Source organism: Zeus faber (assembly GCF_960531495.2).
Source record: "Zeus faber genome assembly, chromosome: 10".
Taxonomy (NCBI): Eukaryota; Metazoa; Chordata; class Actinopteri; order Zeiformes; family Zeidae; genus Zeus; species Zeus faber.
This window is the reverse complement of record NC_137199.1, coordinates 28,241,152-28,263,651: the sequence shown is the minus strand read 5'-3', so window position 1 is coordinate 28,263,651 and position 22,500 is coordinate 28,241,152. Positions and strand designations below refer to the sequence as shown.

The window sequence follows — 22,500 nt, the reverse complement described above, 5'->3', positions numbered from 1 at the left end:
TGTGTAGTGAGTGTGTGCGGGCGTTGAGGGAGGCTATAAAAAGTGTTGGCAACTTCAAATTTCTTCTTCGAGTTTCTCCTGACTCCTCCATGTTCAGTTACCTCGACTTGGACCCTGGATATGTTTTGATCTGAGCTGGAACTTTTTTGGAACTTTTTCTCACTTGACTCTTACTGGTGTAGTAACACATAGGTATTACTACGAACCTGTGTTGTAGTGCTGGGTGTGGTAACACAGGTATTACTACTAACCTGTGTTATAGTGCTGGGTGTAGTAACACAGGTATTACCACTTGCCTGTGTTGTAGTGCTGAGTGTAGTAACACAGGGATTACTAATAAGCTGTGTTGTAGTTTTGGGTGTAGTAACACAGGGATTCCTACTAACCTGTGTTGTAGTTTTGGATGTAGTAACACAGGTACTAGGACCCACCTGTGGTGCAGTTTTGGGTGTACTAACAACATGTACTAGGACCCACCTGTGTTGTAGTTTTGGGTGTAGTAACACAGGGATTCCTACTAACCTGTGTTGTAGTCTTGGGTGTAGTAACACAGGTACTAGGACCCACCTGTGTTGTAGTGCTTGGTGCAGTAGCGCAGGTCCTTCTCCTCCTTCATGATGAACTGTGGCAGCGTCAGGCCGTCGGCCACCTGCACCGGTCCCTTCTCGTCCCACTCGAAGATCAGATCGTTCATGGTGTATCCGACTGGAGGGGACGAGGAAAACAGGGACTCTCAAGACAAAATATATATTTCAAATATCTGACGTCTGGCCTCCGTACCGTACAGCTGATTAAGTGTCTGCATTGTGTTGGCTGGAAAAACCCAAAAAACTGAAAACAATTTGGAACAGTAACACGACTGAAAAGCAACAGGAAGGTGTTAGAAATGTAGTAGAGTGAAAAGGATAGATATTCGCTACGTAATTGGAGCAAAAGTCGTAAAAGTCTTGAATACACTCAAGTAAGAACACAACAGATGGTTAGAAAATGTACTCAAGTACAATACTTAAGTTCATGTACTTAGTTACTTTCCATCAAACAAACATAAACACAAACACAAACGTGCACACGGACACGCATATGCTCACACACACAGAAATATAATAAGTGTGAAGGAGGTTAACAGTGTAAATCTTCTCACGTCTTGTGTGTGTGTGTGTGTGTGTGTGTGTGTGTGTGTGTGTGTGTGTGCACATAGTTTTTTTTCGAGTGTATTGATACTTGGTGCATTTGTGTTAATAATGCGTCACTGCAGATCGATGATCAATATATCACTGTATTGATATTTCCTCCCTTTCCGAATGCATTGTTTTGTACAACATTATGTGTGTGTGTGTGTGTGTGTGTGTGTGTGTGTGTGTGTGTGCGTGCGTGTGTGTGTGTGTGTGTGTGTGTTCGAGCGTGCGTGCACTTACAGCTCTCTAGCTGCATGATGCAGGTCTGGACATCCATCGGGAAGTTTTTCAGGTCCATAGGACAGGCAAGGATCAAGGTTATTCTGTAAACACACACACACACACACACACACGCACGCACGCACGCACACACACACGCACGCACACACACACACACACACACACACACACACACACACACACACACACACACACACACACACACACACACACACACACACACACACACAGGATTATCCCAGGGTTTATCTCTCTTATTCAGCCAGTGGCAGAGAGCTTCACTCGCCAGTCACCTGGACCCTGGATGGAGCGCCAGCTCGTGACAAGAAGCACTGTCATATTAAAATCATATGGAAAATCATAAATTATAACATTCATTTATGCACATTTCATCAATGAATGGACACAAAATGTATATATAATATAAAGCAATAAAAAAAGTTTGTACATTTAAGCGATAAACATAGTGATCAATGAGTAGATACTATGAGTATTTAAATAAGTAAATGTTGCCTGACAGCATCCTCAGTGACATTTGCAATGTCATTTGATCCAGTTAAATCTAAATTCTCTCACCAACATCAATTAATTAGTAATAGATGTTTCACTTACCAAAGCATTTGAAGGCCTCCCGATGGAAAAAAGAGGTTTATTCATATCAACACGTACGGATTTGGATAGGTGAAGAGCTGCTCCTTAAAACTTTAGACTTTGATACAATAATATAGTATCCGATGTCAAATCCATAAGGAGGCTCCACATAGTTCAGCCAAGAAAAATTCACCTATCTATAAGGGAGAGAACCTCCGGCGGTGCCATCATAAATATCCATAAAGCAGCTCCAAATGGCTTAGCTGGCCACCGAACTGCAACAAGCGCGACAAGTGCCAAGTATTTCCCCCGAGGTTATGGAGTGGGCACCAATGTTTTCCAACCAACGCTAGGCCCCGCTACACCTCCAGAAGGCTCAGCAGTGAGTTCTGGCATCCCACAACCACTGCCCCCGCCACGTCCGGTGCCCTGAACCTTCCACCGCTCCAAGTACACACACACACACACACACACACACACACACACAGTGATAAATCCTTTCACCGCTGCCATCACGGCGCGGACATTCCTCGTGGTTTCCCCCCGGTTCCTTAATGACCACCTCCAGCACCGCGCAGACCAGCCCGGTGCCAAGCTCCATCGGCACCTCTGAGGCCGACTCAATGACATTGGTTCCGTTTGGGCTTCTTCCGTGGCCGCCATCCATCCCCCAAATAGCGGGGCCGCCCAGTGACTTTCCCCTCGCGGAACCTCTGAGCGTGCTTCAGTGGCACCGCTTCCACGGCTGTGCATATAAGGGCGTCCGGACAGCAAATGCGCACACCAAATACGGACGACCAACGCCGGGGGAAAACGACTTCAATCAAATCCGAGTCTGAGTTTTGCCGCCGACGGAATGTGGACGTTCATCAGCGATACGCAGGCCAGAAACCTTAGATGTTAAAAATACCCACTTGGTTTCTCCTGTCGGAATAAAAGTGTTGGAGGTTGATGCCTGTAAGCATACCTTCCTACCACAAACTGGACAAATCATCAGAGATGATTACGGAGCTCATCTTCGTAGAGTTGAACGTTGGAAGCACCACTTCAGAGCATCCCTTCTTATCTTTTACATTTAAATCGCGAAACGACTAATCGTCAAACTCGACCCCCTCATCCTTTACGAGTCCCGGGGCCCAACTGAAAATCAGAAAGAAAACCGCAGGGGGGGGGGTGCCGGAGCGCACGGACGGAGCACGGGATCATTCCAAAGACAGGGACCCCGCGCAAGATGCTGTGTACTCATTGTACGGACAGCATTGACGTCACAGCTTTGTCTTCTTGCATCATCTCTGTGCATGGCTCGGTATCGCTCCCATTACAACGTGCATGCTGATCCCGATGCGTTGAAGGACTCCTTATCGACGCGATGTCAACCCTGTCTTTTCATGATTCCTCTGTTAAAGCCATGTTTTCCACACACGTTTTAACTGTTTGTATGCTGCTTTAAAGTTGCTCTGTCAAGGCCTTCACTAGTACTCAAAGTCGGGGGGGGGAGTGCCGGTGCCCCCCTTGGTCACATGTTGCTTTATAATAAAATATGCAAAAGTAAGGTTCCTTTTGCGTGTGCGTAGAACAGCCAATGCTGTGTTCTGTAGTTTTTATGACATGTTCGCACAGGGTCAACCGGCCCGAACGACAGATTTCCGAGTTCCCGTGGAACGCACCGTCACTTCCTGTTGCCTCCCGACCCGATGCCGAGCTGGAGTTTCTCATCCACATGAACCAGGGTGCGGGCAGCGGCATTGACCAATGATGGAGCAGAACTGGTGGAATAGATAATGAGGGAAACCAGCTGTTTCCACCAAAATTATGTGAAATAGAAAGCGCAAACAAGGACGCCCATGATCCAAAGGAATTCCCCCGTCCGTGTCCATATATGGTCAATGACGTCATGGCAACCCCCGAGATGGAGCTTGTCCGTTATGATAACAAAATAAAGTAGTGCGCTCCGACCCAATAAACTACGATATATTTTACAATATGTCCACTTCATTTGTCCACTTAGAGGACAGAACACAGTGTGCTCAAGAAAAAGTATTGGGCCAGTTCCAGTTCTGGCCCACTTCAAGCCCTGGCCTTAAATAAAGAATAAGAATTAATGGAAGAATGTGTATTGTTGCTGAAACACGAATCATCCTATCATGATGTTACTCAAGTTCTTGAATTTTGCCAAATGTAAAACAAAAGGGGCGTTAAAAACATCCACCTTAAAGGGAGGCTATGTGGCCAGAAAGGACCCCAAGCACCGCGCTTCCTGCCGTTGATTCAAACTGAATAAGACTCATGGAAGGGATAATGTACAGGCAGACATAAGTCACAGTCATAAATCGTAGTCATAATTGAAAAATAATCCCCGAAAGTGTGGAATTGGGTCAGGAAATAGTGGTCGTTATTCAGAAATAACTGAACACTGCTGACCAATCAGAATGCTTCAATGATTCAACATAAACAACATAACATGCGCACTTCACCAAATGTGCTCCCACTACTAATTTGGGAGGGAGAGTTAATCAGTTATCCCTCGGTCTGCGAGACGAAGGAATTTACCCTTAAACACACACACACACACACACACACAGTGGTTTTTTTCGGGGTATTCTACCAATAGCCTTGCTGTGACTTTCAGGCTCCAGACGTGTCGGGAAGACGTGTGAAGCGGTCGATGAACTCAGCGCCTCGGGCTCTATCTGATTTTCCTTAACAAGACAAACAACCACAACAAGGCGGTGACATATTGAGTGAAGCTCTCGCGTACAATAACGATTGTATCGAGTCGAAAGATCTGGAGCAACGGGTCCGGGATTTTGATGGGAATTCCTTTATCGCTGGAAAAAACAATATTAGTATTATTTTTTTCATTTTTTGGGGAATCTGATGGGCCCAGTACCGACCGTGTTGACTCAGTGAGCGTCTGTGCTTTGCAGGGGAAAGGACGGTTTCTCTGATTTTTGAGCCTTTTTTTCTCTTTTATTGCTGCATGACCTGTTGAGCCGTCAGGCCTCTTCTCAACCTCTTTACATGACACAACGTTATACGTCTGGAAAAGCAATTGATGGCGGCTGCCTGTGGTTACCCTCACAAATTGTCTCGAAGTCACTAAATGCTGGAAACTCAAAGAAACTTTATTCACGTCGATGACAAATGCATTTTAATTCCCAGTCTTTCATTTCACCTGGAAGTGAATACGAAATCCACGGCCAGAAAATGAGGCATATTTTTTTTTATTTGACTCTGACATTTAGGAGTTGTTGTTTTTTTTATTTTTTATTATTATTATTTTTTTTTTAAATCTAAACTCAGATAAAACAACAATTTGGTCTTATTTAAATTGCCCTACTCTGATAAATGTATTTTTTCGTTTTTCCGTTATCCTGTACTCCGTCCAGTAATTCCCTCTCTTCTTATCTTGAAAAATCATTATATCATTACATGTCCAGAACGCTGCAGCTCCTTCCCAGAAGTTAAATACGTTTTTATCGACCTCGATAACACAAGATTTAATTCATCACTTTCAAGGGAAGGAATTGTAGATGAATTGAATGATGGTTGAGGGTTTTCTTTTTTTTTTTTTACTGAATTCTCTTGAAACCATCACACAATCAATTGTGGCTGTGCTTAAGGAGGAAGGAGGAGCTGTTCTTCTCTTACAAACGTCAGCTGTAATGGTGGGAGTGTTACTTATTGACCAGTGGCTTTACGTATTTATTTTTTATTTAAAAATCATTCAAAATTTCCATCGCATTGTTTGTTATAATTGTTTATACAGTATACTGTATATATATATATATATATATATATATATACACACACACATATATACATATATATATATATATATATATATATATATATATTTATAGATATATATTTATTTATTTATTTATATACACATACTGTTTATGAATTCTGATAAATTTAGGATGATTGTCTGTTTTCTATTCTGAGCAATATCCAAATATAGATGTTTTTTTATTATGCATATTCCCATTGTTGAGTCACCCTGGAACCACTCGCCATGACAGATCCCCACTTTGAGCCTATTTTTACGTGAGCAAATATCTACGTCTGGGAACCTGAATCTTCCCGTGCGATCTCGGCTCCTCTCCTTCGCGGTGAGAGGGGACGGGGCCGTCCGTCACGACTCCTGGCGGCACGCGGCTCTGATAAACATCGGCGGCGCGGGGAACAACATTTACAGGAGCTGATTTTTATTTTTCCGCCAGTCAGAGGCTTCCCAGGGGACGGTTTAATATCCACCGCCATCGCCTTTTGGCTCACTGATTCATTTTGATGGTGTCAAGTTAAAAAATGAAAACGGAGGATCGAAGGGCGGTGCCGTCTCCCTCTCTCCCTCTCTCCCTCTCTCCCTCTCTCGCCTCTTTCCGGCTGTGTTCTGACACTATTTATAAAGGTCCTATTCCACTCCTCCTGGACAACGGGGCGAGAAGTGAGTCTGATAAACAGATCACACACACCGGCGGAATACCAACATGAGGAGTAAATTACCGGGCCTGCAGCGGCGGAGGGGAATGTGCCGGTGCTTTCTCATTCGCCCCCCGAGCGCAGGTAATGAAGAACGGAGGAGGCAACGCCAGCCAGAGCCGTTTGTCAGCTGCAGGCAGCCATAACTCTGAAGCCCCGAGATGAGCTGTGTGAGAGCTACTGGGGGGGAAGGGCCGAACTACAGTCTTACAGCCTCCAACTTGGAGAAGGGGGGGGGGGGGGAAGGACTTTTCAGCAATTACACGGAGGTCTGGATCACAGGGGAGCGGAGGAGAGGAGGAAGCAGAGGAGGAGGCGGAGAGGCGGATGAATAGGGGAGATAACAAAGGGAAAGGGGGAGAGGAGATGGGAGGAGAGGTCGAGTCGGGACAACAGTGTCCCTGTTGATATTGTGTTCATATCCAGCCCGATGAAATCTCCGTTTCAGAGCAACCCCCCCAGACGTCCCACTGAGCCCCATCATCCAGCGGCTCTTCCCTCCTTCGCTCCCACTCTGCGTTTGTTCTGTTTTCGTTTTATTTTCGGGCGCTTTGTCGTGATCTTTGATTGAGTGCACGGTGTTCATCTGCAGCCATGAGCCTGACGGCCGCGCGGCGGGGTTGCGTACACCTTCAAAAGGCTCCAATCCAAGCAACGGAGAGCGTCACACATTTGAAGACTCATTTTCCATGCCAGTAGTGCACACACTTTGGGGTGACAGGTTGAGGGTTCAGCAAAGACGGTGACCACAGAGGATCACACATCTTGGGATTATAACACACACTGTAGGAGCCGAGCAGATGAAAACAACCAGATTCTCACGAGTGCCACACTGAAGGATTAAGCCTTTGGCTCATCTAAAAAAGACATCTACTAAATCCAATATTTTTAGGTTTTCTCAATTAAAAAATTAGAAATTAAGGTCTTAATTTCAAGTAGAAAAAAACTAAAACAACATAAGTTTTACGTTATCATTTGGCTCCGATCTTTATATATATTTTTTGGCCAGTCTGGGACTGATGACAAGAGTTATGACTATCTCAAATAAAATGACTATCGCAAGCGCAAATTTGGGGACTTTTGGGACTCGAAAATCCCAGTTAACATCCTTTGTTGTATACTAGGTGGAACGAGTTAACTCAAAATAAAGGTTTTGTTTTAACGAGGACTAGGATGTGTTATTCATGGTGTTGTTCAACACCTCTTAATTTTCTACTCTGGAGAGATACGCTAAAGATACATGTACTCACAAAACTCTGCTTTAGGGGATGCTTCAACGGCCACTTTATACGGAATGCACTCAAAACAACCCTCAGACCGACGTATGAGACACCTACCGTATACTGTAGAGCACGTTGCCGTTTTTGGAGATCCTCAGCAGCTTGTTGTCGGTGGTGACCTCGTGGAAGTTGGCGCCCTTCTCGTTGGCGAAGAACAGGTCAGGCTTCCAGATGGAGTCCAACATGGAGGGGTCCAGGTCCAGCGAGTCGTCGGGGTACTCACTGTACGCCAGCCGGGGGTCGTTCCACTGCTGCCGTAGGAAGATGTTCACTCTGTAATCCTACAGATGGACAGACAGGAGACCTATTGTTAGATTATGGATATTCTATAAAAACAATTAAAAACAAGTGAAAGAAGAGAGAATAAGAGATGGGCAGAACATGACATAGACATTGACTGGTTCCTTTCATGAAATGTTGTGGATATATTCAAATTTGACTCAACCTTTGGTAGGAAAAGACGACCCACAGGTAATTGGACATTTTGTGTCTTGTATTAAATATCCTGCAAATATGTTCTTCTAGCATCACATCACATCACATTCATTGCAATGTTCTTCCCAAAATTAAGAAAATATTTTATGAATGTTTTTTTTCCACAGATATTTCACATTTTATACAACTTCCATAATGAATGGACAGAATGAACAAGTAATGAGACCCCCCTGCTACCGTTCTTGCTCAGCTGGGATTTACAGAACCTCCTCACACGCTGTCGGTTCTCATTGACTCTGGAGCTGATGCTAATTGACTCTTGATGTTCACCTTCACTGCTATGCCACTCACCGTGCTGTTCCTGTACATCTTGTCATATCAGGTAACCATCATACCAGTCCACTTCTCTTTGTTCCCTGCCAGATTGTCTTTTACATTATCCTGTGCTTTCCAGCACTACTTCCTGATATCTGTACCTTCCGCCTGAACATCTGCCTGATTCCATGGACCCTGATTCTCTGCCGGATAGGTTTGGCCCTGCCTGTTCGTTGGAATAAACCTTGTGGAGTTTGATTTATTACCTGATTGTTTTGGTGTCATGCTTGTGGGTCAGCACACCAGTGAGTAACACGTAAGGAATTTGCATAACTATTTATATTATGGTTTTATTATCAATGCCGCCGTGAAAGTTAATGATACAAAAATTGGAGGTTATGTATGTTGAATTGTTTTTTCCCTTTAGTAAAAATGGACAAAGACATTCAAACAAATGGCAACCCAGAATCTATTTTTTTTGGAGAGTTGTAGTCTCCATTAACTCAGTTCTGTACACTCTGCAGTTTAGTGTTTTGTAGATGATGTTGATCATGTTAACATAATAAATCCACACCAGGAATACATTCTTTATCTACAATCATCTACTATGCGCCCTGTGTCGAGATCTGTGAGCAAAACGCAGACTCAATCAGAATTTTGAATGCCTTTTTCGGCCTCCAGCGGTCTGGGCCATCAATACCGAAATGTGAGCGAAGCGGCGGTTTCGTCCGCGGCCCAACAGCGGCTGGTCAGTTGAAAATGGAAGACGGATATATTTTGTACTGCGCATCAAATGTGGGAGTCGGAAGAGAAATGATGGTTTACTAAGCTTTTCTCTCGGCCCTGGACGGGGCTTTTCTTTCTGTCTTCACCTCCGTCACTTTCTTTGTCTTTTGTGGTCTCTCCTTCTCTTCCCAATCTCTCATTTAACATTTTCATGTCTTATTTCTCACTCTTCCACAGCCAGCCACAGCAATGCTCCCTCCGCTCTCTCTTTTATGCTCTCCATCTCGCTCCCTCTCTCCTGCCTCCGCACTCTCTCTCACCCTCTGTTCTCTCCTTCTATTTTACCCTCCCTCCCTCTCTCCTCCCTCTCTTCCACCCTCCCCACCGCTCTCCTGCCTCCTCCCTCTCTTTTGTTCTCCATCTCTCTCCCTCCCTCTTCCTTTTGTTTTACCCTCCATCTCAATTCCTCCCTCTCTGCCCTCCTTCCTCTCTTGCCCCATTATCTCTCTCCCTCTATTTTACCCTGTATCCCTCTCTCCTCCCTCTCTTTCGCTCTCTCCTTCTTCCCTCTGTTTTCCCCTCTCCATTTCACTCCCTCTCTCCACCCTCAGTCTCTCGACCGCTCCCTCTATTTTACCCCCTATCACTCTCTTTCACCCTCTCCATCTCTCTCCCGCCTCCCCCCTCTCTTTTTTAAGCTCTCCCTCTCTCTCCCTCTCTTTCCTGGGGATCAGGTTCCCTGCGAGGCTTTAGGTTTTTGGAAACATCGACTCACATTTGACGAAATAAATGTATGGATAATTAAAAAAAACCTGATGAATAATTAATGTTGAAATTCACCATACTTTCATGAATTCTAATTCAAGACAATGTATTTTTCATTTAATAATTTTTATTTTATTTATACCTAATATTTGTAAAACTGTATTTAAGACTTTTTAAGGACCTACAGTAAAGATCCTGAAGGTCTCTCCTCTCTCCTGCCTCACCCCTCCCTCTCCTGTGTCCTCCAGTTTATTTATGTATATCCACCATTAAACAATAAAGACATGTGATAGAAACACCCATCACCATGAAGTGTTATTGTATCATAAGCTCATATTCAGCCTCCTCGTGGCATTTAGCCGATGTTCCATTCGACCGCGCCGTCCTCCTCTAATTGTCAATTACGCTGGGAACATGACGCGCGGGCGTTTTTTGCACCACTTGGAAGCCGTCATAAAGCCGCCTATCGCCGAGGAAATGTGTCGCAGGACGGACAGGAGTGAGGGCCAAGCCAGAGGCCCCTGCGGGTGGCATTTACTGGAGCAATCGAGAGAGAGAGAGAGAGAGAGCGAGAGAGAGGGAGAGGGGGCACAAAGTAATCAGCCCAGCACGCCTCACTTTTTATTCTTGTTTATGGGATGGATAAAGCTCAGACCAAACAAATTAGCTCGACCTTTAAGGCCTTCACAGAGAATCTGATAAATAATCAAAATAATGGTGAAAAACAAGAATGTGATGCCGATGAAAGGAGGGAAAAGGAGGAAAACATGAGCCAGAGAGGAATCAAATTACTGGGGATAATCAGTCAACCCCCCCCGTGTACACACACACACACACACTCACACACACACACACACACACACACACACACTCAAGTAACCCTGTCTGTCTAATCTGTCCGTCTGTCCTATCTATCTATCTATCTATCTATCTATCTATCTATCTATCTATCTATCTATCTATCTATCTATCTATCTATCTATCTATCTATCTATCTATCTATCTATCTATCTATCTATCTATCTATCTATCTATCTATCTATCTATCTATCTATCTATCTATCTATCTATCTATCTATCTATCTATCTATCTATCTATCTATCTATCTATCTATCTATCTATCTATCTATCTATCTATCTATCTATCTATCTATCTATCTATCTAACTATCTATCTACCTACCTATCTATCTATCTATCTATCTATCTATCTATCTATCTATCTATCTATCTATCTATCTATCTATCTGTCTATCTATCTATCTATCTATCTATCTATCGATCTATCTATCTACTTGCTCTTCAATGTATTTAAAGTATTAAAGGTAAAAGCACTTTTCATATCCAGTGCCCAACTATAAGAGCCAATAATAATTAATAAAGTACATATGTTGTTATAATATTAATATTATCATTATTATTATTATTATTATTATTATTATTATTATTATTATTATTATTATTATTATTATTACTATTATTTCGCTATTTTTTCTGAACATTTACAATTTACACATAGATGTAGATGGAATTAAGTCTCTCACCATCATTCAGTTTTAATTGTCATACAAATAAATGTGACTTTCAATTGAATTTATTTTTGTTATTTCAAGCAGCATGTCTAACCAACCATAATCACTACAGCTACTAACTGACAGTGAACATTAGAACATAAGAACATTAGAATAATTTGGGACACAATATGAAGGGACTGTAGTTCCAGTATATTGGACAGTTCCCAGTACTAATATAATGTTCACTACTGGAGAGCTTCCGGGTTGAAAAATGTGTAATTTTATCAATGCAAAACATTGCAGAGCTGGAAATAAATGTGCTGGAAGTAAAAGGGAGGGGGGGGGGGGGAGGGAGGGATGGATGGAGGGATGGATGGAGGGATGGATGGAGGGATGGAGGGAGGGATGGAGGGACAAGTGAGGATTATAGAGCTCAAGCAGGCAATGTTACTGTGATTATGGAAAGCATGTTCAGAGTGCTTAACTCTCTTCACAGGAGGTGAAGATGGAGGCAAGGGTTGTGTGTGTGTGTGTATGCATGCATGAATGTGTGTGTGTGTGTGTGTGTGTGTGTGTGTGTGTGTGTGTGTGTGTGTGTGTGTGTGTGTGTGTGTGTGTGTGTGTTGTGTGTGTGAGTGTGTGTGTGAGTGTGTGTGTGTGCATGAATGTGTGTGGGGGGGATGCAGAGAGGAAGACAATGATCGAAGAATAGAAAATAAAACAATATTGGTGTGTATGAGTGAGTATGTATGTCTGGCCTTTTGGATACGGGAAGAGATAAAAACTGTGTTATGAGTGATGAGTGTGTGTGTATTTGTGTGTGTGTGTGTGTGTTTTTGAGTGTGCACGGGTGTGAGAACATGTGGATTTTTCTGTGTGTGAGCAGAAGGAAGCCGACGTTGTGCTGAAACAGGAATAAAGCCATGAAGCTCTGTGGGGATTTCACCAAGCCTCTCCATCTATCTGAGTCCACTGCAGTGTGTGTGTGTGTGTGTGTGTGTGTGTGTGTGTGTATGGAGGAAGGAAGGGGTGTGTGGAGCCCCCTGAGGTGGGGGAACAACGAGACCATCACATTGCAGTGAACACCACCATCAACACCAAACATAACATTATAAATATATACATGGGCTGACTTCCCGAAGAGCCAAGGACAGATATGTTTTTGTTGCATGGCCGCCCCTATAGACCGGTGTATTACAATGGCTGAGCCGTGCTCACTAGGTGTGCTGGGAAAAATATTCCGTTTTCACACCATGGAAATTAGCTCTCGTGTTGCAAGATCCAAATTGCAAGGCTGTGCTCATTCGTCAGTAGCTCAGGCTCCTCACTGAAAGAAAATACCATCAGTAGTATTATAAAGCAGATCATTTTTTTGGAAGTTGACAGGATTATATAATTTTCGCTCTCTGAAACGGTGAAGCAAAGTTCTCTGAGGAATACGGTGATGGTAGCAAATATGATCCAAGCTCATCATGGCGAGGTTGAAATAAAAAACAAAATCATCACTTGCTGATGAATGGCATATTAATCAATGAAATAATCGCATTAAGTAGCTTCAAGGTTCATAATGAGTGTAACCGTATCCAGCGCATTTCAAACCAGTGGGGTTTGTTTTGGTCATGGGGCTGAACCTCCGGCGGCAGCAGCACACAGAGCCACAGTACAATAGAAACAATACATTATATTGTTTCTACACAGTCATCAGTAACAGGCCGCTCCATGCCACGCTGAGGCTGCTCTGGGCTGGCCAGATTTATCGACCACACACACACACATACACACACACACACACACACACACACACACCCGCACACACACACACACACCCGCACACACGCACACACGGACGCATGCACATACAACTACCCCATGTGAGTTGGATGTGTAGTACTGTATGTGGTTGCAGTGTGTGCTTAGGAATAGACAGAACACATACAAACACACCCACACCCACACACCCACACACACACACACACACACACACACACACACACACACACACACATACACACACACACACACACACACACACACACACACACACACACACACACATGCACGGAGGCACATGCACACAAATCCACCCCAGCGACTGTGTGACACATCGATGTGTGTGCACACGGACACACACACACACACACACACACACACACACACACACACACACAATGGGATCTAAGCCCAGGGCCACTGCAGTCTCCTGCTACGGAGTGAAGGAAATAAAAGGAAAGTTTTGTAGCTTTCATTCTGTCTTTCTTCCATCCAGAAAACACACACACACACACACACACACACACACACACACACACACACACACACACACACACACACACACCCATGCGTACTCAAACACAGATAGACAGACAGACGGATAGAGCGACAGAGAAGTAAAGACAGACGCGGTGTTGTGATTGATGTGCGGCTGAGTGAGATGAGAGAGCATCCAGTTAGCTGAGCAGCCGCTGATCAGCAGCCAGCGTCTCCTGGGAGCCTCAGAGCTCCAGATCCGGTTAAACTACCACGACCAGGGGGGGTCAGAACCCGGCAGAACCCCCCTCACTGCGAAGCGATCATTACCGCCTGAGATAGCAGCACTCTCTCCCCGAGCGTCCAGCCCCTCTCTCTCTACCCCACCCCCCTCTCTCTCTCTCTCTCTCGTGACGCTCATTTTCCAGGGTGGTGCAATTGCGTGTGTAAAAACCACAACAGATTCTGATCTATTACCCTAATGGTGCAAACAGGCCTTTTGGATTAGCGATGCAAGGCTCGCAAACGATTCATTCGTGTAGAAACGACTCAGGAGCCAGGAGATATTTTGGCAAAAAAGCAATTTGCGCTTTTCGATAATAATAATAATAATAATAATAATAATAATAATAATAATAATAATGAAAAAATGAATTGAAAATTAAACTGGTATTCTTTTATCCTTAGGTCTTTACATTTTTTTTAATGTTGTTTAAAAAAGTAAACTGTGTGCTACAAGTGTGATTTTTCATTTTGTTAATTCAATAAATTCTACAGCTGTCAGCAGCAAAACAACAACAATAAAACATTTTTTAGATCCAGCCTTTATATGCACAACGCTGAAGTCCTTTCGACAGCATTTTCTCATTATTTCTATGCTGACAGATAACGAGAGTTATGGATACAGGTATAAAAGATGATTTTCCTTATTTTTATTTTACTCACAGCCAGAATTTGGCATCAAATTCATGTGGGGAAACCTCTGTGATAGTTCCACTCAGAGACATAAACATGGTATCCCTCGACAGGTTTAGAATCTGCACTTTTTTTTGTTCCGCTTTTTATTAATGGGGGCCAAACATGACATATGAGATCTGTGCTTTTATGACTGATTGCTATTAGCAAATAACTATCTTTCCTTTGTACTTTGACAATGGCCACTGCATTATTTGTAAGAAAGTGCACACACAGACACACACACACACACACACACACACACACACACACACACACACACACACACACACACACACACGCACGCAACACACACACACACTCAGCAGCGATCTCAGTTCGTATCTCCCTTGGTTGCATTGTGATGCACCTGCTGCTCTAGATAAATGAACGCTAATGGATTTTCGATGTAATGAGAGACAGGAAACTTCCTCCATCGCCTGCCACCAGCTCTTCTGCTTGTTCGTCATGCAAACAGTGCGAAGCCCAGACACTCTGCAAAGTGTGTCTTCGCGTGGGGAAGACAGACTCAATGAGGCGGAGAGCGCGTACGCACTAAAGGAGAAGCCGGCGCCGGTTCGTTTTTTTTTTTTTTTTGTTTGTTTTTTTGTTACTGGGGAAGAACGAGCACGAGTTCGGACACGCCGACTCCTCTCCGAAAAACCCTCACGCGTGGGGTCGAGGGGGAGAAATGACCTGCGCACCGTGCGGTGAGAAGAACAAAAACTTACCATTGTTGTCTCGGCAATGGACCCAAAACTGTTGATAAAAATGTTGCAGGTGACGTTTACAGGGGGACCTGAGAGAAGGAGAGAGAGAAGGAAAAGAGAGGGAGATAGAGACCGTCAAACACACCACAAGGAAAACGGGACGAAAAAATAACAATTAAGCAAGGAAACCGTCCAAAAATGTGGAGGGAAAAAAAAAAAGTCCTCAGAGCGTCAGAGCACTTGTTGTGTTTGTGCGCGCGTGTGTGTTCACTCGTTTAAAGAAAGAGGGTAAAACTGCCGGCAAGGAAGCAAAATAAAAAAGAAATGGCTGACAGAGTCGTGTTTAGTGCATGTCGGAAAACCTGTCCCACAAGGACGAACGCATCGACAAAGAGAAAGAGAACACAGAGAACCAGGGCCGCTCGGCGTCGATGCAGACAGGTGCACCGGCGTGTCACTCCCCAGGAGCCCTGAGCGACTCCAATAAATAAATAAAGCGCGACGATAAATCCTTCCGTCAACACCCCGCTCTCTCTTTGTGACTCCCAGGGAAGAAAAAAATAAATTAAAAAAAGACGGGACTTTATGCCGGGATTCCCGGTGCCAGGGAGTCAAGGTGAAAGCAAACAGCGGCGAGCGCCCCCTTCAAAGCGTCGTATTACCTGCTCGTACAAACATAAATGAGATTACCCGGCGCTCCGTGTGGACTACAGACGAGGGTCGGGCTGTCATCTGCTTCTGGGGTTCGATGCCGCACTGGATTCAAAACTTTTGAGGGATCGGTCCTGCCGATCCCGACCGAGCCCAACCCATCCCAAAAGCGCCTTTCACGTCAATCAAGACCTTTGAAACTGGATCCAGTTGTAAGACACCGTGGGTACTACATGCACCACTGATGAGAGAACTAAGGTCATTTTTTTGTTTTTTTATTTTTTTTTAAATTTCAGAGGTAAATTCCAAAAAAAAATATTTTGTGTCATATGAAAGTTACAATTTAATTTTGGTGACATTTTTTTGGTTTAATTCTCAGATTTTTCAATTTGAATTTTAAAGACCCGCTTCCCACGCTGTAATTCATAAACATCTCAAAAAGGCATTGTCAAAAAGTCTATGAGGCATTGATCTTCTTCATCTTTTCACCACTGACTGATAAAAATGTTGTTTATTTTTTATCGGTGTTCAAGATGTTTTTCCCCCTGCTCAGCCGTTCCACATCAAACCTTTTAGTCCGTCCCGGAAATTGCCCTTCCACGGCGCACCGCCTGCGGACCAAGTTCCCCTGTTGGCTTCAAAGAGCAATATCACGTTGAGTGCTTTCCTCCTTCACTTCTAGGAAGAGCGTTGCCGAGCGGCTCGATGATGGCGCAGGGCGGAGCTACTCAGCTAAAGGCTGTAATTTCGTCAATTATAAAGCGGAGGTATTGGAAAGACGTCACATTTGACATTTATACCAGGGGAGCATTGATCTTTTGAATCTTGGACAGCAGGCGCTCTACCGATTTGGCCACTTCTCAAGCTGGAGCTTCCCAGAATGCAACAGTGCACCACGTACAGCATGTGGGGGGAAACAGTGAGTTAGTTATCTCTCAGTTTGTGGAGGAAACGCTCATACTGCGCTCATTTTCAATAATGGCCTTTGTTGAAAGGCCATTATGGTAAGAAGGTTAAGTTAATTGTTTATTTATTTTTGATCAATATTTTAATTAGATATTGATGAATTGCAATCCATCCATCTCTTCTCCGGCCTTTTCCTACGTCTATCTTCAGGGCTCCCACGGGCCCTGTGTTGTAAAACCAAACATTATCCAACAAAATGTCAGATGCCCATAATAATATGACAGTTAGAGCCCGATACAAGCTGATGTGACCTGAGGTCAAAGTCTGCCTTGCTGAAACACACGCACACGCAAACACGCACGCACGCGCACAAACACACACATACACACACACACACACACACACACACACACACACACACACACACGAACACACAGAGTGAAACACACTATTATGCATACAGACAAACAGCATTGCGTTTTGCATTCCTGACTTAAATCTGAATGTAATTCCGCTGGCCGGGGGTGAGCGGGAAATGAGGGAATGGCTGTGGATTACTTTGATGGCCAATTACTCTCCCCGTCGCAGCCCCAGCGCTGCCCGGGGGCCAGGAAGGAGAGATTCACACAAACCTGGCCATCCCGTAATACCCAGTCCCGGGGATGAAGCTTTACATTGCGGAGGGGAAGAAATCATTAGAGCTCGCCCGAGGGGAAATATTTCCCTCCGTGACTCCTATGTCCCACATCTAATTAAGGATACTGATAGACTGCTCACAGCATCGCGTGAGGAAAAGGACAATGAAAGAAGGGAGCATTTGTTGAGTTCACCTCCAGTTATAGGGAAGTTATTTATGATTCAAAGCCGTAAAACCTACTTCAGACGAAGCCCGTGTAAACAAGTCCATATCTAATCACATATCATGTCCGGGGCCACATCCAGATTCAATCTCAATGCGGCTTACGCCGGTGAACTTCAAATAAGATAAAACATATCAGCCGAGTCTGACGTACTCAATGTGAGTGATGTGAGGGATAAAACCTTCTTTGATAGAAAAATCAATAACAAGAGAAACCAATCCATTCGCGGTGAAATAAACTCCCTTTTTGTTCAAAACGCATTTGTTCACCGCTCCCTCTATTTAGAGGACGGTGTGACTGCGCTGGAGCCCATGAATGAAGCGCAAATTATCGTGTGTTATTTGCGGTGTTTTTGTTTTGTCGTTGAGCCGGAGGGGTTTCGTTTCCACCGGGTCCAGCACATGGGAGGAGGAAGGGACACACGTGGGGTCCCGTGAAGGCGAGGGTTTTTCAGACAGGGGCATTTTTCCGGGCGTGGGGGACCTTCTTTGCTCCATCTGGACCAAGCAGCAGGAGAAAGCGAGCAGTCGTGAGTGTGTGTGTGTATTGTTTTACTTGACATCGTGAAGAGGAGCAGGAGGTTCTGCGACGCAAGAGACGATGTGACATGATGTCCAGAGCGTAAGACGTGGTCAAACAAAGCACAACAACACTCGAATCAACCGGCGTCATTCCTGTTTAATTGAATGGACTCGGACCAGCGAATGGGCGGAGTCCGCCGACGGAACATAGTATGGACAACATATAAGAACTGAGGCTATAGATAGATAGACAGACAGACAGACAGATAGATAGATAGACAGACAGACGGACAGACAGACAGACAGACAGACAGACAGATAGATAGATAGATAGATAGATAGATAGATAGATAGATAGATAGACAGACAGACAGACAGATATATAGATAGACAGATAGATAGATAGATAGATAGATAGACAGACAGACAGACAGACAGACAGACAGACAGACAGACAGACAGACAGATAGATAGATAGATAGATAGACAGACAGACAGACAGACAGACAGACAGATATATAGATAGACAGATAGATAGATAGATAGATAGATAGACAGACAGACAGACAGACAGATAGATAGATATCAAGCAATCTTTGAAATAAAGAGGCAAGAGAGTTTTCTATAAGAAACAGAATAACTGGCATTGGGAAAAAGACAGACGAGAGATGAGATAAAGAGCAGGATGGGAGGAGAAGGGAAGAGGAAGAACGAGAGAAGGACGTCAGAGAGAGAAAAACGACAGCTCATTAACTGTCAGGGAGGCCACCGCTGGCAGCGCCAGTCTAGAGCTTTACTGTGTTTACTCCAAATGGTCTGAGCCACTGGGGAATACAGCACCCAGACCCCCCCCCCCCCCCCCCCCCACACACACACACACACGCACACACGCACACACACACACACACACACACACGCACACACACACACACACACACACACACACACACACACACACACACACACACGCACACACACACACACACACACACACACACGCACACACACACACACACACACACACACACACAGTCTTCTAAAAGCAAGGATTTGCTTGCACCTTTAAATACAACGACCCACACACACACACACACGCGCACACACAGGAATGTCCACATATGTTTGGCAAACACACTCTCACACATTCAGACACTTTGCCTCACTTATCTTTAACCCGCCTCAAATGTGATAATTTTTTCTGTACACACACACACACACACACACACACACACACACACACACACACACACACACACACACACACACACACACACACACACACACACACACACACACACACTGATTTTCACGCCTTCACACACGGCAGAGGCCTCCTGCTGAGGTGTGTTGTTCTGCATGAATCTTCCCTCTTCCCCCTAAACCCACTTTCATTAAAAACAAGTGACAGCAGCAATAAAAGCAGAATGAAACAAACTGCTCTCCGGTGTGGGGCTTAAACCTGACGTTAGCACAACCCCATCACACGCTGGAGGTGGAGCGCCACTTAGCAAAAAGTAATGTTTCGACAATTTGTGCAAAAACAGTCCTCCAGTCGTAATACAAGAATTAACATGGTACAATACCTTTTTTTGCGCCCGCTTGACAACAACCCTAGCAACCACGTCGATACAGTATCGACGGAGAGAGAGTGCAAAAAAGCTGCATGTAACGACACATTCTTAAGCATAAATTTGTTTCTCAAGCAGTCATTGGAGGACGTTCCAAATCAAATCCCATAAATCCACGAGAGGACTAGTCGGGTATTTGACTCCTCGTTTCATCTTTTTGGGCAATTCTGGCTAATTTAATGGCAAACACATGAATATGATGATATGATGAGCAGCCATGTAATTCCCCATGGACAGATTCTACAGAGCTACATATTCTAGGTGTGTAAAGGGTTTTTGCATTGATTAGTCAAGTAGAGTTATGATGTCATCTCTCTCTAGACAAACATGTGTTGAACTGACATTTGGGCTTGGACGCTGACGTGGCAAAACGCCTGTGGGAAGTGGAGGTGAAGGAAGTTTCGGGATCACTGGACTTACTCATAAAGAGCATTTTTAAGACCTCTGGCCTGATTCGTAATCATTTTGACAGTCCGAAGGAATACGCACATCTTACTGGTCTTTTTGGAGCTCATTTCGACGGTGTTGAATACCAACAGACCTTCCAAAGATGTACATTTGATCCACTTTTGCATCAGTCACCACGCCCCAGCAGCACAGAACAAACCTGCTCATCATAGATGAATCACACCCTGGGGCTGCAAGATACCAATTCGGAGAAAGTGCCCCGACTTAAGCAAAAGGCGTGGATAAGCCTTGAGGCTGAACGAATGCCCTGGGCAGGTGTTGGTTTTCCCCCCAAATTTGTTTTTAACTGACTTTTTTAAAACGTCATTTTAACGGGATCGCCTTCGTCCTCGGCCAAAGTCTGTTTGCCTTTGACCGTCCAACAAAAACTCCAAGTGACCTTCCATGCATCCATCATCCAAAGCAGGTGCAGGAGGTTCATATCCGCATAATCTGCCCAACACGCCTGGGTGGTCGCTATTATGAGCTTGGATTGACTTCCAGTGCAAGAATGTTGTTGTTTTTTTTAACCAATCCAAATATGGACGATGCACCAGCCTCGCTGAGGCTGCAGCGATGAACCGCTTATAGGAACCAAGGCTTGCTCTCCAATTTCCAAGGAAGCTATCAAGCAATCATCAATAAAAGTTGGATGCCCGGCCAGAGTTGTCCGGCCGTTGGGGCCTTTTTTTGAAAAAAAAAGAAAAAAAAAAGAAAAAAAAAGAAATTCATGCTTCTCGAGAGCGTGATCTCAAGCTTTGCCTGACAAGGAAGTCCGCTCAAAACCAAGCGTGCGAATAAGCATCGTCTTTGACCATAAGCCCCTCGTCAGCCGCGGCATTGTTTGGGCTTATCTGCAGCCTCGCTCCATTTATCCTCCGACCGCGGCCGCTGGCAAATTGGCCGACGGGAGCTCATCTTAAAGTGCGGTCCCAGGGCCTTAATCAACCCTGTATTCACCAATTACCTGGTCAACTCATCACTACGGCCGCTCTGTCTGACGTCTCCATTACCTGCCGCTCCGCACCGCGGTGGATCTGGACGCCGGAGCTAATGAAGGCCCGTGAATAAGACGCGCAGACGGTGGGTTGTGTCCCCGTCCGGCGCTCGGGGGCTCCATTATCCGGCCCTGAGAGGCTCGTAAAAGCCGGATATATCTGGGGGGGGGGTCCCGACTTAACTATCTCCTGACCGTGTCCAATTTGCGGCGGTAGCCTGCCGCTAAGTGACACCTCGGCTCCGAGGAGACGGGCTGCGATTGATTCCGCCGCCGTCCGAAACCCGGCGAGCTAAATGAGCCGATCCGGGAAAGGCCGGGGCTGAGGAAGGCACCAAGGCTGCACATTATGGTGTGTATAATATCAGCTCTCTTTCTTCCTGCAAATGGCCTGGATTCACCGTGGATGAATAAATAATGCAGGAGGCGAGACGTTAGATATATGTATGTATGGCCCGCTGACGGTGTTGTCTGGCTGAGGCAATCTCACTTTTTTATCGAAAAATAAATAAATAAATACATATTCCACACACACACGCTGTGGAAAGTTGAGCGGCTGTGTTCGTTGCGCACCCCGGCCCCGCTGAGCGAGACGGGGGGAGATCTGCCTTTTTTATTTTGGGGGGGGGGGGTGTTTCTTCAGAAGTATTTTTCCCATTAAATCTAGGCACGACGGCGGAGCAGGTGAGTGTTTGCCGCTTTTCCTGCACATGCATAAATATCGAGATTAAAGACATCCCGGACAAACAAGCCGTAAAGAAGGAATAAAAATAGAGAGTGAAAACGCTTGAGAGCTGAGAAAGTTGGAAGAGCCTCCTGAATCCACAATGAGATCCAGTTGAAACGGACATTGTAGTTGCAGTATATATATATATATATATATATATATTTATATATTCATATGCAGTATACAGCATCATTTTTTTTCCTAATTCATAATGACGATAGTTTGGCGGAGTTAAAAGTAAGAAGTGGACCGTCTGTGCCTGACAGCTCTGCCGTCGTCCTGCACAACGTCTGAACAAAAGGAAAGAGCGAATGAAAGGCTCCGTC

The 22,500-nt window shown here is 44.7% G+C and overlaps 1 protein-coding gene across 4 annotated transcripts in view; it reads right to left on the bottom strand.

Moving 5' to 3' along the window:
- Positions 1-22,500, bottom strand: part of glra1 (glycine receptor, alpha 1) — a gene marked incomplete at both ends in the record, with an annotated part of 91,603 nt that overhangs the window by 28,260 nt on the left and 40,843 nt on the right. For all 4 annotated transcript variants that reach the window (XM_080008668.1, XM_080008669.1, XM_080008670.1 and 1 more), the window contains 4 exons: positions 568-705; positions 1,416-1,498; positions 7,829-8,052; positions 15,459-15,526. In XM_080008668.1, the coding sequence (XP_079864794.1) occupies positions 568-705; positions 1,416-1,498; positions 7,829-8,052; positions 15,459-15,526 (513 nt within the window). The remainder of the gene's footprint in view (positions 1-567; positions 706-1,415; positions 1,499-7,828; positions 8,053-15,458; positions 15,527-22,500) is intronic.